The sequence below is a fragment of the Miscanthus floridulus genome, chromosome 5 (assembly GCF_019320115.1).
Source record: "Miscanthus floridulus cultivar M001 chromosome 5, ASM1932011v1, whole genome shotgun sequence".
NCBI classification, from domain to species: domain Eukaryota; kingdom Viridiplantae; phylum Streptophyta; class Magnoliopsida; order Poales; family Poaceae; genus Miscanthus; species Miscanthus floridulus.
Genome location: NC_089584.1, coordinates 94,395,938 through 94,410,537, shown reverse-complemented (window position 1 = coordinate 94,410,537; position 14,600 = coordinate 94,395,938). Strand labels below are relative to the sequence as shown.

The following is a 14,600-nucleotide window of genomic DNA, read 5'->3' as shown; positions in this document are numbered from 1 at the left end:
GTTTTATAATTAATTTATATTTAATACTCCTTATCTAAATATTCGTTGCGACAACCAAACACCCCTAAGCGTCGCTGCGTCGGGGCGGAACTTTCCCGTGCTTCTTGCGTTGCGAGAGTGCACCACTCCGCGGAGGGAATCCCCTGCATGTTACACCTACGTGACGTAGACGTACCCACTGAAGCACCGCGGTGACCACCGAGGAGAGTGGGCCCATAATGTCAGCGCGGGGGGCGTCGACGTGTGACCTCAGGGGATCAACACGCTAGCGACAAGTGTGCACGGAGTGGATAGAGAGGAGGGGGAGTGGGGTTGCGCGGACAAAATTGAGAAATTATTTTTTAATCCATTTCTTCTCGGCCGCAGTCCATAGAGGTATATAAAGGCAGGCGAGGGCGAGGCAGGGAGGGTTTTGGAATTTGACCGCCGTTTGCGTTGCGCTTGCGTGGGTGGGGAAGGAGCAGGCGGCCAGGCGCAGAGCCGCAAAAGCAGACGCGGAAGCAGCCCAGGCCCGAGCCGAAGCGGGGAGGCGACGCCGCTGCACTACCGCTCTCGCCCGGTCAGCGATTTGCCGCCTCGCGGGAGCCAGTTTTGGCGTCGGCGTCGGCGTTGGCGGGGAGTTCCCGGAGAGGGGTTCCGGTGAGGATGAGCGGCGGCGGCGGCGGCGGCGGAGGGGGAGCCAGGGGACCGTCAGGGCCCGTGCCGGCGTCCGCGAGGAAGCTCGTGCAGGGGCTCAAGGAGATCGTGAACCGTCCCGACGCGGAGATCTACGCGGCGCTGCGGGAGTGCGACATGGACCCCGACGAGGCGGTCAGCCGCCTCCTCTCCCAAGGTCACATCTCGTGTCACTCCCCTTTTCCTCACCGTTTCGTGTGCAGGCTCGGCCATTACTGCAGGGTGTTCGCGTGCCTGACTGTATTGGATGAGTGCGCGCTGGGGAGTTTGTCTATAGCGTCGGGTTTTCAGGAACCGTGCTTCCTCTTGCCCTTCTACTTGGGGATTTTGCGGCGATTGCTACTGCTCTGCTAGTATTCGGGGGCGACTGTGCTAGTATTCGCTAGTAGCAGCCTGGCAGGACTGGCTGGAATCTCCGTTTCGGATTCGATTGATTTTACGAAGATTTGGTTCATGCCTTTGGTTTGGAAGTTTTTGGAATTGTTTGCAGTGTGAAATTCAGTACTTTTTTCAGCGCTTATTACTTGCCATTCTCAGTTCATTTGCAACTCACTGTAATTGTAGAAAATAAAACTTGGTCCTTTACCATTTTGGTGGGTCGCTGTTAAGCTTCTGTGACTGTTGTCTTTATTCATGAACTCGAATGAACTGGAACAGTTTCTTCCTGTTATTGCCATCACGCTATGTTCCCTTTTGCGTTCACAGTGTTTAATGTCTTAAACTGTTTAGAGCTGCAGTAACTATGGATCTGTCAGATGCTTGCATAAGGAAAAAGGATAGTTCAATTTTTCTCGCATGTTTAGGCATTATAAAATGGATTGGATTGGCTGAAGGATGATAAAACACGTGAACATCTGGGAGATGAAAAAAATAGCTCGACTGCTTAGAAGGCAAGGAAAGGTGAAGCCATTGAGTGAATACAATAGAGGCTCTAAGAGCTCTGGTTGTTTGGGTCTTGAGTTTTGTCAGACAACAACAACTAAGCCTTACTGGTCCCAACAAAGGTGGGTTGGCTAAAATAAGAAGATAAAACCAGAATGACATGTCTAAACTTAGCTTGTAGTAAGATACAAAGGATATTAGTCCTCTATCAGTCTATCTTACTTTTGAACTTTACAGTCTGATTTCTTTCATCTCAGGCAGAATTTGGATGAACTTGCACATGTCTTGTAGACTCTGTTTACTTTTGGAATGAGCGTCAACATGACAACATCTGTCTTCTCAGGTTAACCGTGTGCTTCAACATGCCAATAATATGATATAGATTCCATTAAGATGATCATGTTGTCCTTATACACGAGCTTAATTTTGTCAGACAGACCCCAATTTATGATTTTTAAATTATTATTATGCATGGCATGGACCTGGATTGCTTTTATAGGTCTGGTTTCTTGTTTTTCTGTTTGGTACTGAAAGAACGAATTGGTGATTATGGTCTCAGACTCCATGTTGAGTTACATTCTTTTGTGGTTCATGAAGTTAATGATCTGTATTAGCATCTGGTGTCACTTTTGTTGTCAGAACCGCCTTGAGTTTGTAATTCGCAATTTTACGAGAAACTAATGAAAATTGTGAGAGATGGTTAGCTGGAATATTATCTTAATGAATGTTTTAGTAACTGCATGAACCTTTGTTATATTGGTCATTGACTGCTGAATACCTGATTTTCATGCAAGACTAAGGGTTTCATGAACCTTGGGGATGCCTTGCGGTAGCTACTTTGTTTTGTCCCAAATGGCCTATTTTAGTTCCTGTTGTCCCATTTAACCTGGTGTAAGTCCGATAAGTAGTGACACTGGTGGCATCGCTGTGCATGGTTGGGTTAGGCCCTTGGTTGCCGATTCCGACTAAGAACTGTTTGAACTGGGTAAAGTTATCTGTTAAGGGTAGAACTTGCTGTAATTTAGTTGCATCAGAATGCAATTCGGATTTTGCTTGTTGTGGAAATGTTGTATATCTTGTGCGACAGGTTAATATACCTATTATGCATTTTTAAACACCTGACCCCTCTGATCATTACTGTTCCCAACTTTATGAGGGAAGTCGGAGAATGGATTCCAACAAATGTTTGAATTACATGGGCATATTTCTAAAATTTTCCATCACAATTTGTATAGATGAATTTTGATATGCTGATATTGCAGTTGAAAAGAGTCTTTCTATCGCTCCATTCAATATACAACAATTTTGTTTTTTCTTGAGAAAATAGACACCAGTTTTGTGTACAACAGCAACATAGAATTAAAATTGGTTTGTCGTTTTTCATTGCTCCAGATATTCACTTGTATATAGCTCTCATATTGTTGATCTTTCTCCAGATACTTTTCAAGAGGTAAAGAGCAAGCGTGATAAGAAAAAGGAGGTCAGTCGAGTATGATCTTTATTTCAATCTGCCAATGCTCTTGGTAATTTCAGTTTGTTTGATAGCCAACTTGTTCCTTTGTAACATTTGAGAATTTGTTTTATTCAGTTTTGCCTGATAGCTCTAGTCAACTGTTCTCGTAAAAAGAGGTTGTAGCTTATCTTCAGTTACCCATATTTTTTTTGTTGGATATATAGAATCAATAATGATTGTTTAATGTCAAAGCTGGTGATTAACTATGTGCTAATCTTGCGTTTAGTATCTCTTGATTAGCTTTATTGTGTTTTGCTTTAATCTTGAGAACTTACATCAGTATACTGAAATTTCGCATAGGTTAAAGAAACCCCAGAGCCAAGATCTCGAGGAGCAAGTAACTCCAGTCGATCCAGTAGAGGTGGTGTGAACCATGCTGGACGAAGCAGTTCAGCTCAGTCTGGATCCAGTGGCACTGGTATTTTTTTTAATAAGGAAGTTCCACTCCATGAGTTTTGGCATTTGGCCACTCAGCTTCTCATCTTTTCTTTTCAACCAAACCAGATTATAGGGCTTCAAGATCATCAATATTGGGACCTGCTGTGCCAGCTACGAATGCCATTCAGAAGCCAACAGTTCCTAGGTAACGAATGTTCAGGAGCTGGAAGTTCTGATATATCTGATTGTTTTGTATGTAGTAGATATAACCTCTATGCTTGCTATTCTGTTGCAGTTTGTCCACAAACAAAGATGTGGTTCCTAATGGATCAGTTGGAGCACCACAATCATCATCTGGTTTTCAGCACAATTGTTTTGGGGTGCCAGGTCAGATGTCAATGGCTGATATAGTGAAAATGGGAAGGCCTCAAGTGAGGTCTTCTGGCAAGCCTATGGCTGCAGCAGACGCATCATATGCTGGTCAAACCCCATCTTTATCTAGCTCTGTAAACCAGAACTCGAAACAATCTGCAAACACAGCCGTACCAACTACTTTTGACTTTCCTGCTCTCCCAGACCCTATTCCACATACTGTGAACTCTAGTCATGGTTCTGCTGGGAACAGCCATACACATGAGAATGATTGGTTTCCTCAGGATGAGACGCCATCTGGAGCTCAGTCCACAGGCATTGAGGCATCTCGTGACCAGTCGCTATCTGTGGCATCACTGGACCAATCTATGTTGGTTGCCGATGCTGCTTACTCACAAGAAAATTCTCATGCAGAAGAGAACAACTCCACTGCAGTTAAAACAACACTGTCTTCCGAAAGACACTTGGAAATTGTGGAGGAGGACAATCATTTCAATGATGGGTTATTGCAGAACTCAAATGCTTACCAAGCTCAAGTGCATTCCTATGTTGATAATGAAGGTTTGTGTTAAGAAACTGTCAGTTTAGGTCTCTTCACCGGAACATAATCTAGGAGCTCTATTTTTGGTGTCCAGTGGGCACCAAGCAAATTTATACTAATATAATCAACAAAGTTTGAAGAATACCATTTATTGTTTCTACCAGGCTATAATTCCAGTGTGGCTTTGCCTTTGCACAAGAAACCCAAATTCACTATTTGTTTAGTTTTGCATTTTACGCCTTGTCCCTTCTGATGCCTTCAAGTGCTACTGTGCTAGTGTATATTAAGATTGAGAACATCATGGAAGAATCATGTTAAACTTTGAACACAACGTCAGATGCAACGGACACACTGTTTTATTAAGAAATACTTACCTTCCTGTTACTATATTGATTGTAATTGCGATATAATATCATTGAAAAGTCTTCTGTTATTTGTATATTTTTAGGTGCCATTTTATCCTCACACCGAGATAAAGGTTGTTGCATTAGTGTCCTGAAAGATAGAAGATTGAGACTTGTACTTGGATGGAAGAATTTGTATTTGTGTTGTCTTAAATACATATATGGTTGATAATATTACAGTTTCAACAATATGCAATAGCATAATTGTGTCATATAGTATGTATCATGTCGATGTGATTTGATACTTGAGAAACGTATGGTCATACATATCCAAAGTTTGTGGATTGTTTTGTATGTACAGTGCAAAATCTCAGCCCACAGAATTTAGCTGTGAGCTAATTATTCTTGTCCATTGAGGCTATGATGACTTAAGCTGGTTTAGGCTGTTATGCATGATTGTTGTCTTATTGGCTCACAGATTGCTGTGACACAAATGAGCCACAATATAAATTGTGCCTGCAAATTCTAAACATGGACTCTTTGACTATGCTTTTGAACCTTTTCTTTTGTTTTGCAGTTGGGATTTCCAATGTCGATGCAGAATCAGCTGTGGCAAACTTTCAGCATTTAAGCCTACAGAATGAAGATATAGCTGCAACCAAGTCTGCTGAAGATAACCCTGCGGTTATACTCCCTGATCATCTACAAGCTGCAAATGCAGACTGTGCTCATTTGAGCTTTGGTAGTTTTGAATCTGGTGCCTTCTCTGGCTTGCTTTCATCAAAGGTCCCAAAAGGCAGTTTGGAGGACGACGAGGTGCATATTCCAGATGAATCCCCATCAGTTAATCGAATAGATGTCAGGTGAAAACATTTTCCTGCAAATTTGTGATTCAAAACATGAGATGTACACTCTTCTGACGAGGTTGCTTTGCAGGAATCAAGATTACTATGACAATGATGCTCTAAATTCTTCAGCAAATGAGGATGTTGAGACAAGAATTGGTACTAACATGGATAACATTGATGGACCTTCAGTTTCAGAGTCTGATGTACTGAGGCAGGGGGCCATAGATGTGCCTGGTCTTCAATATGACCTGCCATCAGTTTCAAGTCATGCATATTCAAACACAACACAGCCAAGTACAATGGAAGACCCACAAGGAAACACACAAGCACAGCCCCTTTCCCATTTTTCTGGCTTACTGGTATATTTCTCTTTTTCTCAGAAGAGATAGGATCACTGACAGTTCTATTATGATGAAATAAGAGCTAGAAACTTAACTTTCACCTATATAAAACTTGTCCTTTTGATTTGTTGCCTTGATCACAGAAGCATTAAGTTGACCAAGATTAAGCTTTGATGATTTCTTCTCTCTGATTACAAATCTATCTGTTTAGCTTCGGTTGAGGAAGAAAATAATAGCGTGGATGTTCAATAAGTCTTTGCTTGCTATTTCTATTGCACTAATTGCTTTAATGGTTTTGGCCTTTTGTGGCCCTTTTCTTTTAAAAAATATCCAAACAGGCACATATATGGTATATGTGTTGCTATGTTATGTGCCAATGTAATGCCTGGGTCCAATCTGTAGGCAGCTGGGCATGAAGAATGTAGTTAGTTTGGTTTCAAATTTCAATACATTATATAAATAGTATTAATATGGCAAAAGTATGTGTCTGCCTTCTCAAGGTTGTAGCGCGGAGTATGTTTATGTATATTCTCCATTGGACGCTGCTATCAAATTGATTTACATGTTGCGTCATTGGTACTTCAATGTCCTAATGTTTTGTTTGAATACCGTAACTTGAAAATTTGAATTAAAACTCGGTATCAGATTTCTTACAGTGATGACTGCAGTGGAATGGCATTTATTGTTTTACTATCTTCTTGCCTAGTTTTATGGTGTTGTTTTGTCCCCTTTCATAGTCCTTAATTCCTTATTTTTGTTCTTCTGATATCTTCTTGCAGCAAGCAAATGCTCTACCCAATAACCTGTTGGGGTCAAATCTTACCCCTCTTCGGGAGTTTGACTTCTCGCAGTTGCTTCAGACACAGTCAGCTACAAAGTATAACCCATCTGTTGCACCTAATAATCTGCCAGCAATCTCCATGCAAGAGGTAATTCAAAATTTCAAAATTTTGATATGTTTCTGTATATCCTATCCATTGTGTAGTACAATGGAACATATGGTGCAAGCTTTTGAGACATTTCTTTTTTTTTCTTTTTTTTTTTGTGCACACTCCAAATTTCCAAGTGATGAGAAAAGATTAAGACCCCCTCTTTAGTATGGTATTCAAGTTCAGCAGAACTCATTGTGATACCTCTTCGTTTCTGTATGTTACCGATTCGTATTTGCGGAGATGAATCACATGGCAAAAATGATGTGGCAACGTAGTAGCCCTTATTTTGATGTCCATGGAAGTTTGTGGCATGTTTATAAAATGAAGCATCTGATTACGTAACCTGTCAGTTTGTACTTTTATGTCAGCTAGATGGATTACTCATTTCGGTATCATTTGTGTGGTGATTTGGTCTTACATGTTGATGTGCTGTTGCTTCAATAATCTCATTGCTGCATTTCACTTTTTTGGAACTTTCTCCAGACTTTAAAATCAGGCGGCTTCCCCAACACTCAGTCTACGCAACATGTTCCCAGTACAAGCATTCCGTCGGGTCTTCCTCTTCCACAACAATTGCCTGTATACTCTCAGCCAACTCTGCCTCTGGGACCTTTTACCAGCCTGGTTGGCTATCCATATCTACCTCAGAACTATTACCTACCATCAGCGGCCTTCCAGCAAGCGTACTCAAGTAATGGGCCTTTCCATCAATCTGCTGCTCCTGCTGTGCCTGGAGCTGGTATGAAGTATTCGATGCCACAATACAAGAGCAGCCCTCCTGCTTCGAGCCTACCACAGCCATCATCACTCTCTGGTTATGGAGGGTTCGGAAATGCAAATAATATCCCTGGAAATTTCAGCCTAAATCAGGGTGCTCCCTCTGTGCCCACAACTTTGGGATTTGATGAAGCTTTAGGCACACAATTCAAAGACCCCAATCATTATGCAGCTCTACAGCAGGTAATGATGAAACGATGCTCAGGTTGATCTTCTGGTACCCTTGGTTGGATCTATAGCCTTCTTTGGTTGCATGAAGTTTTCGTGTTTTCTGTTTTTGTTTTGGAGGTCCATTTCATTCTGAAGTGTGCTTTTTTGTTTTCATGTCAGAGTGATAATTCGGCAATGTGGCTTCATGGAGGCGCTGGTTCAAGAACTGTTTCTGCAGTTCCGCCTGGTAACTTCTATGGTTTCCAGGGCCAGAGCCAGCAGGGTGGCTTCCGCCAGGCACATCAGCCCTCTCAATACGGTGGTCTTGGGTACCCAAGCTTCTACCAGTCGCAGGCCAGTCTGCCACAGGAGCACCCCCAGAACCCCACAGAAGGAAGCTTGAACAATCCCCAGGGGGTACCATCCCGGCCATCGCACCAGCTCTGGCAGCACAGCTACTAAACCTTCTGTGCTCTCTTGGGAGATGCCTCTCTACGCTGCCAGGTTACCTGCAAACCTTGGCACGCTGCGCCGTGAAGCGAGCAGACTAGCTGAGCTACCGTCTTGAGCGCTGCTGAGTAGAGGACGATCCATCCAACAGCAATGAAGTGTGTTGTTTTTCTTTTCCTTTTTTTTTCTTCCAGTTATGTGTTCTGGAACTAAATTAGGCTCTCGTGGTTTTTACATGATAGTGAGTGGTGATGCAGAGGTGCTATCTTGTAACGGTAAAGTCCTGACTTATCTAACAGATCAGCTTTTCATACCCCTGTAATGTGCCATTTTGTTCTTGATGCCTAGAAGCTTCTACGTGTTGCAGCTACACTTGATATGCATGTATGCTTATGAAGCTGCAGTCCTGGCTTGCAGAATCATACAGGATGAGAGTGGGTGCTGCTAGCCTGCTACAAATTTCCCATGGGTTTTGTTCGCTTTGAGGAGCTTTGAAGATCCCAGCAATATTAAAGTCACCAATACGGTGGACTCAACTGTAGCCTAATTATGCTCACATGCCATGCAACTGTTAACTACAAACCACTGCAGCAATTTATAAACCTGCTATGTTGTTCTCGAGCCAGTTTTAATGGATTGGCAGCAGAGTGTCATGCTGTCCCATGGAAATTGAGCTGTACTGTATGTGCATGCATTAGGGTACGAATTGATATATGCTCGTGGAACAATTGCAGAACTCAAATGAGAACTAGTACTAACTAATACTTCCTCCGTCCTAAAATATCTGTCGCTTTGTTTCCTGAGAAACAACTTTGATAAAATATATATTACAAAATATTAATATTTATGGTACATAATTAGTATCATTGGAAAGATCTTTGAATCTAGTTTTTTAATAAATTTATTTGGACATACAAATATTGTACGTATTTTTTATAAATCAAGTCAAACTTATGGCATGAAAACCAGAAACGACAAATAATATGGGACAGAGGGAGGAGCTCGATGTCATACCCCGCACGCAAGGTATTGCAGACAATTCAACCTTTTATCAGCAAGTACGACACTTGGTCCTATCACTAGGGACTGTAAGATCTCAATTGTCGAACATGCCAATTATGTCGATGTGTTGTTTCAAACTGCCAGGTAACCAAGTACAATGATGTGTTCAACGTCCATCTCAAGGAAATTACTAATTAGCAAAGTACAATGAGCTACTGAAGTACTATTTTTCAGCAAGTTAAACTCACTCAGGTGAGGTGACCTCGAAATTTGACTTTTCCAACGCTGTATACATTTTCCCAAGCAAATACGAGTTACATATTTTGAGTGTAGCACATAAAACATGACTGCTTGGGTCGACAGTTACTTCTGAGACATTAGCTATGTAGCTTTCTTCCTTATAATGCCTTCTAAAGTGAGATTATTGATCTTCGCAGCAAGGATGAAACCATTACTTGTTAAACCTCCTATAAACACAATAAATGATCAATACCAGAGCAAAGGCATGCCTCAGTTTTTAATAGAAAGTAAGTTGGCTGGGGTTTCCAGCTCATAATTGAAGTGCAATTGCATAACATTGACACCCAAAACAAGCTCTAACAGACACTTAGTGCAGCGATAAAAAAAAAGACACCTAGTGCTAAACCATTAGCAATAGTAGATAGACTAAAGTAACGGTTCACTTTGATCCTATAATTCTACAGTATATCTCCACTGTTGTGAACTTTAACAGAATAAAGGATTCAATATAAACTAGTGATTTTATCATTTTGAGTTAAATGCACCGTAGGTCCATTAACTTTTGGTGGTATGTCATTTAGGTCCATTAACTTTTGGTGGTGTGTCATTCAGGTCCATCAACTTTCAAACTGTATTTTTTGGTCCATTAACTTTTGGTGGTGTGTTATCTAGGTCCATCAACTTTTGAATTGCATTTGTAGGTCCCTAAACTTTTTAATTGGTTCACCGTAGGTCCATATCCCTTCGTTTAGCGAATAGATCTGATATGGCACGTCAAAAAACAGCAACCGTGGAGTATAGGACGAGATCACCATCCGGAGATAATCTTCAATACGAAGAACATGATGGGATCACCATCTGGGGTTTCTCGAGCAGCGACTCGATGGTGAATAAACTCCACAATAAAATCCAGTCTAATCTACCGAGTACAAAGCCGAAGGCCACAGGTATAGGCACGCAGGCCACCTGACCCAAACAAAACTCGGACTCCACCAGCTCAACTAGGACCGATTGACCTTGAGTCCCTGATTCGGCTAACATGCACGGCACGTCTAAACGCAACCATCAATTTGATTCATGTACACAGGTGCACGCAGGCACTAAAAGCTAGATGCTAGATAAAAGATCGTGTATCACAACTGGATAGGAAACTAATGCATGAAAATAATAAAATACTACGGCAAGGATGCTAATCACGTTGGAAAAATTCCATTGATGATCTCCACCTCTTTAGACTTAGTACTGATGTATTTTGTTGGCTTCATTTTCTCCTCCTTTCCACGCAATAATAAGGCATCTCTATAAAATATCTTTGATGATAGTCCAACGGTTGTAAATTTCTCTATGTCCACAATATATTTATCCTTAAAAATAATAGTCCCAAATTTAAGACCAGAGGGTATTAACGAATTACCAGCTGCTACATTTGAATTATTGCTACACAAGTCTCCATGAACATCTTGAGAAGCTATGGACTCATCACCTACTCTACGGAGGCTGCTTATTTGGCGTGCCATGTCAGATCTATTCGCTAAACGAAGGGGTATGGACCTACGGTGAACCAGTTAAAAAGTTTAGGGACCCAAAAATGCAATTTGAAAGTTAATGGACCTGGATGACACACCACCAAAAGTTAATGGACCAAAAAATGCAGTTTGAAAGTTGATGGACCTGGATGACACACCATCAAAAGTTAATGGACCCAAAAATATAGTTTAAAAGTTGATGGACCTAGATGACACACCACCAAAAGTTAATGTACCTACGGTGCATTTAACTCTATCATTTTTAAGCTTTAGCATACCTTTCCCTGGGCAAATTTGTAATTGCAAAGTCCTGTCCTGAGCTCATACTTTTCTCTTAAAATTTTACTTGACTAAGTTCCTTAAAAAGAATATAATGTCTGATTGCTTCAAGATGTTTAAAACCTTATATAAATATAACAAAGCAAAAGAAAAAAAAAAGCATATGGGTCTGGTTATTTGGATGGGAAAATTGCAAACTGGTTGATAACAATGTCCAAATCCTTGAAGCAATAAATTTAATGATGGGAAAATTGCCTGGTCATCAGACTTCTTGTGGCCGAGGTGATGTCTAGTTTTGGAATTAATAATTTGAAAAGAGGCTAATACAAGTGATTTGCCTAAGTGCCACATAAATCAAAATAAACTAGAAAAAAAGAACCACATGAATCACTTACTGACAGAATGAGTCCAAACATCAATTTTCACGTTATTCCAACCAACAAGATGAAGATCTGGATGGTGACCTGGAAAAGGCATGTCTGTTTGAACATACTGTGCTCACATTGTTATAAAAGAAAATTTCGCACCAGTTTGTTGGATTATGTGTGGATAGCAAAATTTACGACCAGTTTTAGGATGTTTTCACCAAACATGAAACTTTCACAGCATGCTATACATAATTGTGTGTAACTATGCAACTAGAGTAAACACCATGCACAGTACATAGATGCAAAGTAGCTCGGTTCTGACATCTTGTATTTATGAGGGAATAGCTATCTCATGAAATGTTTCAGTTTCCTTCATAGGAGTTCTAGAATAATTCCCCAAATTTTACTGGAGTAGGGTTCGTGGCTCTCCTGTCCATTATGTTGTTCAGATAACAGTCATAGGAGAACAGACAGTTAGTGAACTACATTCTACAGATAAAACGGTTGGAGTAGCACTTTCTTGGATTGATTCTAATTTTTAGACAATATAGGTGAAAGAGTTGACTATTGGCCAAAGAAATAAAGACAAGAGGTAATATGAAGAAAAGAAAGGACCTTCTTCCTCAGCGATAGCAGCAACAAGCTGAAAGAACTCAAGTCCTTTAACAAAGTTCTTCACCTTCCATGCTCTATGTAATTTCAGAATACCACCTTCAGTGATCAGTTCCCAACCATTCACCTATTTTCAGGTATCAGCCAATGCAGTAGGAATTAGGATGATCTTAATAAAAAAATTTCACTACAAAAATATACAAGATCAAGACCTGTTCAAGCATCTTTTTAGCAGAATCTTCTGACATGGGATGTAAATCCTTAGAGTTGCATGGAACACAGCTTTTCATTGCTAATTCTGAAATAACAAAATGCATAGAATTATTTAAAGAGTGTGAGGTGTAGACATACCAGCAAAGAGTTAAAAAAAAAATTCTGGTCAGTCAGAAGAATATGATCCTAAGTTTCTAACATAATTTTTTGTCTTATGAAGAATAAAATATCGTGACTTCGGGAGCATAAAAGCTTTGCACCATATGTAATTAATGCATCACTATTTGTTCACCATGGTCATAATAAGGTACCCTAACTATAACTCAGGAAGTACGATCATACTTGCACGTTTATGATGTGCTTATTATTGTCTTGCCTCTTTCACATTTCAAAAGAATTCAAATGTGAAGGATTACTTCAACTGAAAACAAAATCACTAAAAAGATAGATATCATGACAAATATAGAATGGTGTGACTTTTCCATGTTTTACAATGTCATCAGTGATAGATAAGATGCTCACACAACATTAATACGTATAAAATTGATGGAAGCATTAATGTATGCATCAAATCTGCGTGAGATGAATTTCAGTCAGTAAGAGGCAACTTTATAAAAACCAAGTATATGAAGATGACCTTGACTCTCAGGGGAGTTATGGCACCCTCTTGCAGTCAAAGTTTTATTTTCGCCTTGCCCTCTAGTGTCCATCTTCTGATAGAAAGGGCTGCATAAATAGCGATGTCTGCATTGAGTGACAAAATATAAAAAGCACACACAGGATATGAAATAATACCATTTATCAGGGAGCTTGAAACATAAGAGTCATAGGCTTCAAGGTGATTTGGTGGATAATCATGAGTTCAGAAAACCATAAGCACAGCTTTACAAACTTGGTTTGCTAGGTGAAATTTTACAATGTTTTCACATCTAGCCATGCATATAACAGGCATGAAAAGGGCGCTTTTTGATTGAATAAAAATGTTTGCAAGGCTGTGTCTAATACCCCATCGCATTTCTTCAGTAGCATATCAAGCAGTGTAGAGTACTTAAAATACCAAGTGTAACAGCTCTTTGGTTCACTAAATAGATCGTTGTACACAAAAGGTACAAATCCCCATTTCCACATGAAAAATCAATTCTCAATCCTTTCTTGAGTGGGTTCTTTCAACTTTTTTTTCCTCGAAAGACCATTCTTTCAAGTTCATAATCTGATTATAGAACACAAATATTATATGTTCCTGGGACATGAGCCAAATGGCATTGAACTAAATATAATAAAGTTTCATACAAAAAATGGTTCCTATGATAACACTTTCTAGAATTAACACAGCCTTCGCTAAAGTTCTTGCACCGGCATAGCAATAGCCACTCGTAGGGCACGCAGGCGCACGCATATGCTGCGATGATGCTCAGAAAATTGTAGGTAAAACGACTAAACGAGGATATACCGTACAGATCCAAAATGCGAAGGCTTCCTGCGGACGAGAGGCCAGCGAGCAGCTGCCTTTACCTGCACGGCCAAGAGAGAGAGGTACATCAGTAGTGCACGGGGGGTGTTTGATGATATGCTTACACGGAGATTGGAGGAATCAACTCATGCGCACCTGGCCTACGTAGGAGCGCGATAGGAGGAGACGCGCGTGCACCGTTGAGGCCCGGAGCATCGGTGGCTGTGGCTCCCGCGGCTTCGCCGGAGAGCCGGATCCGGAGAGGGAAAGCGGAGTACGTTTTGCGTGGCGCCTGAGAAGTGAGAAGAGAGACGAGAGGGACGGCAGGACGGGCTGACGTCTGACGATGAGAAAATGGGAATTTTGCCCTTACGGGGAGCCGACTTCGTTAGAATGCCATTAAATTTGTGGGCTTCGTCAAAATATTCTTATCAATGATGCGTTTCACGCTATTTTGTTATTTCGTTTTTTTTTACTTTGTAAATTTCTGACCCTATCTATTTTACCAGATATGACCATTTTACTCTGTCTCGTTCCATCTTATCCTCTTGCTCTGCCCCGACGCTCCTCGTCATGGCCCCCTGCTCTCCCCCTCCCACGCTCCCCTTCCCCCTTCTCTCTCTCCCTCGCTCCTTGTCATGGCCGCCGCGGCTGCCGGCACTGCGCACGCGGCGAGGCGGCGCCCCGGCCACCGCGGCCCACCCCCT

The 14,600-nt window shown here is 41.2% G+C and overlaps 2 protein-coding genes across 8 annotated transcripts; one reads left to right on the top strand and one right to left on the bottom strand.

The window, feature by feature from the left end:
- Positions 1–394: 394 nt before the first annotated feature.
- LOC136450253 (uncharacterized) lies at positions 395–8,355 on the top strand. Of its 5 annotated transcripts, none has more exons than XM_066450633.1 (10): positions 395–832; positions 2,994–3,037; positions 3,371–3,488; positions 3,575–3,653; positions 3,744–4,381; positions 5,283–5,568; positions 5,642–5,912; positions 6,674–6,823; positions 7,310–7,786; positions 7,934–8,355. In XM_066450633.1, the coding sequence occupies exons 1-10, from the start codon at positions 646–648 to the stop codon at positions 8,213–8,215; spliced, it is 2,532 nt and encodes an 843-aa protein (XP_066306730.1). In that variant the 5' UTR covers positions 395–645; the 3' UTR covers positions 8,216–8,355. The 5 variants fall into 5 exon arrangements, with proteins under 5 accessions (XP_066306730.1, XP_066306729.1, XP_066306732.1 ...); XM_066450632.1 differs by having other exon boundaries at positions 2,994–3,046; XM_066450635.1 differs by lacking the exon at positions 395–832 and adding an exon at positions 848–1,900.
- Positions 8,356–9,319: 964 nt separating this feature from the next.
- LOC136452644 (pterin-4-alpha-carbinolamine dehydratase 2, mitochondrial-like) lies at positions 9,320–14,266 on the bottom strand. Of its 3 annotated transcripts, none has more exons than XM_066453243.1 (7): positions 14,050–14,263; positions 13,894–13,955; positions 13,081–13,187; positions 12,443–12,528; positions 12,234–12,357; positions 11,646–11,714; positions 9,320–9,672 (listed from the first exon to the last, which is right to left on the bottom strand). In XM_066453243.1, exons 1-7 carry the CDS (start codon positions 14,107–14,109, stop codon positions 9,587–9,589), a joined length of 594 nt encoding a protein of 197 aa, XP_066309340.1. In that variant the 5' UTR covers positions 14,110–14,263; the 3' UTR covers positions 9,320–9,586. The 3 variants fall into 3 exon arrangements, with proteins under 3 accessions (XP_066309340.1, XP_066309341.1, XP_066309342.1); XM_066453244.1 differs by having other exon boundaries at positions 13,081–13,169; positions 14,050–14,262; XM_066453245.1 differs by lacking the exon at positions 11,646–11,714 and having other exon boundaries at positions 14,050–14,266.
- Positions 14,267–14,600: the final 334 nt, after the last annotated feature.

Bases quoted from the DNA above. Each gene is read 5' to 3' on its own strand.
- LOC136450253 (XM_066450632.1), top strand. From the start codon at position 646: ATGAGCGGCGGCGGCGGCGGCGGCGGAGGGGGAGCCAGGGGACCGTCA. The intron at 5,569-5,641 runs GTGAAAACATTT...GTTGCTTTGCAG, and splicing joins GTTAATCGAATAGATGTCAG to GAATCAAGATTACTATGACA. The intron at 5,913-6,673 runs GTATATTTCTCT...ATCTTCTTGCAG, and splicing joins CCCATTTTTCTGGCTTACTG to CAAGCAAATGCTCTACCCAA.
- LOC136452644 (XM_066453243.1), bottom strand. From the start codon at position 14,109: ATGCTCCGGGCCTCAACGGTGCACGCGCGTCTCCTCCTATCGCGCTCC. The intron at 13,188-13,893 runs GTATATCCTCGT...CACTCAATGCAG, and splicing joins TCGCATTTTGGATCTGTACG to ACATCGCTATTTATGCAGCC. The intron at 12,358-12,442 runs GTCTTGATCTTG...ACCTGAAAATAG, and splicing joins CTAAAAAGATGCTTGAACAG to GTGAATGGTTGGGAACTGAT.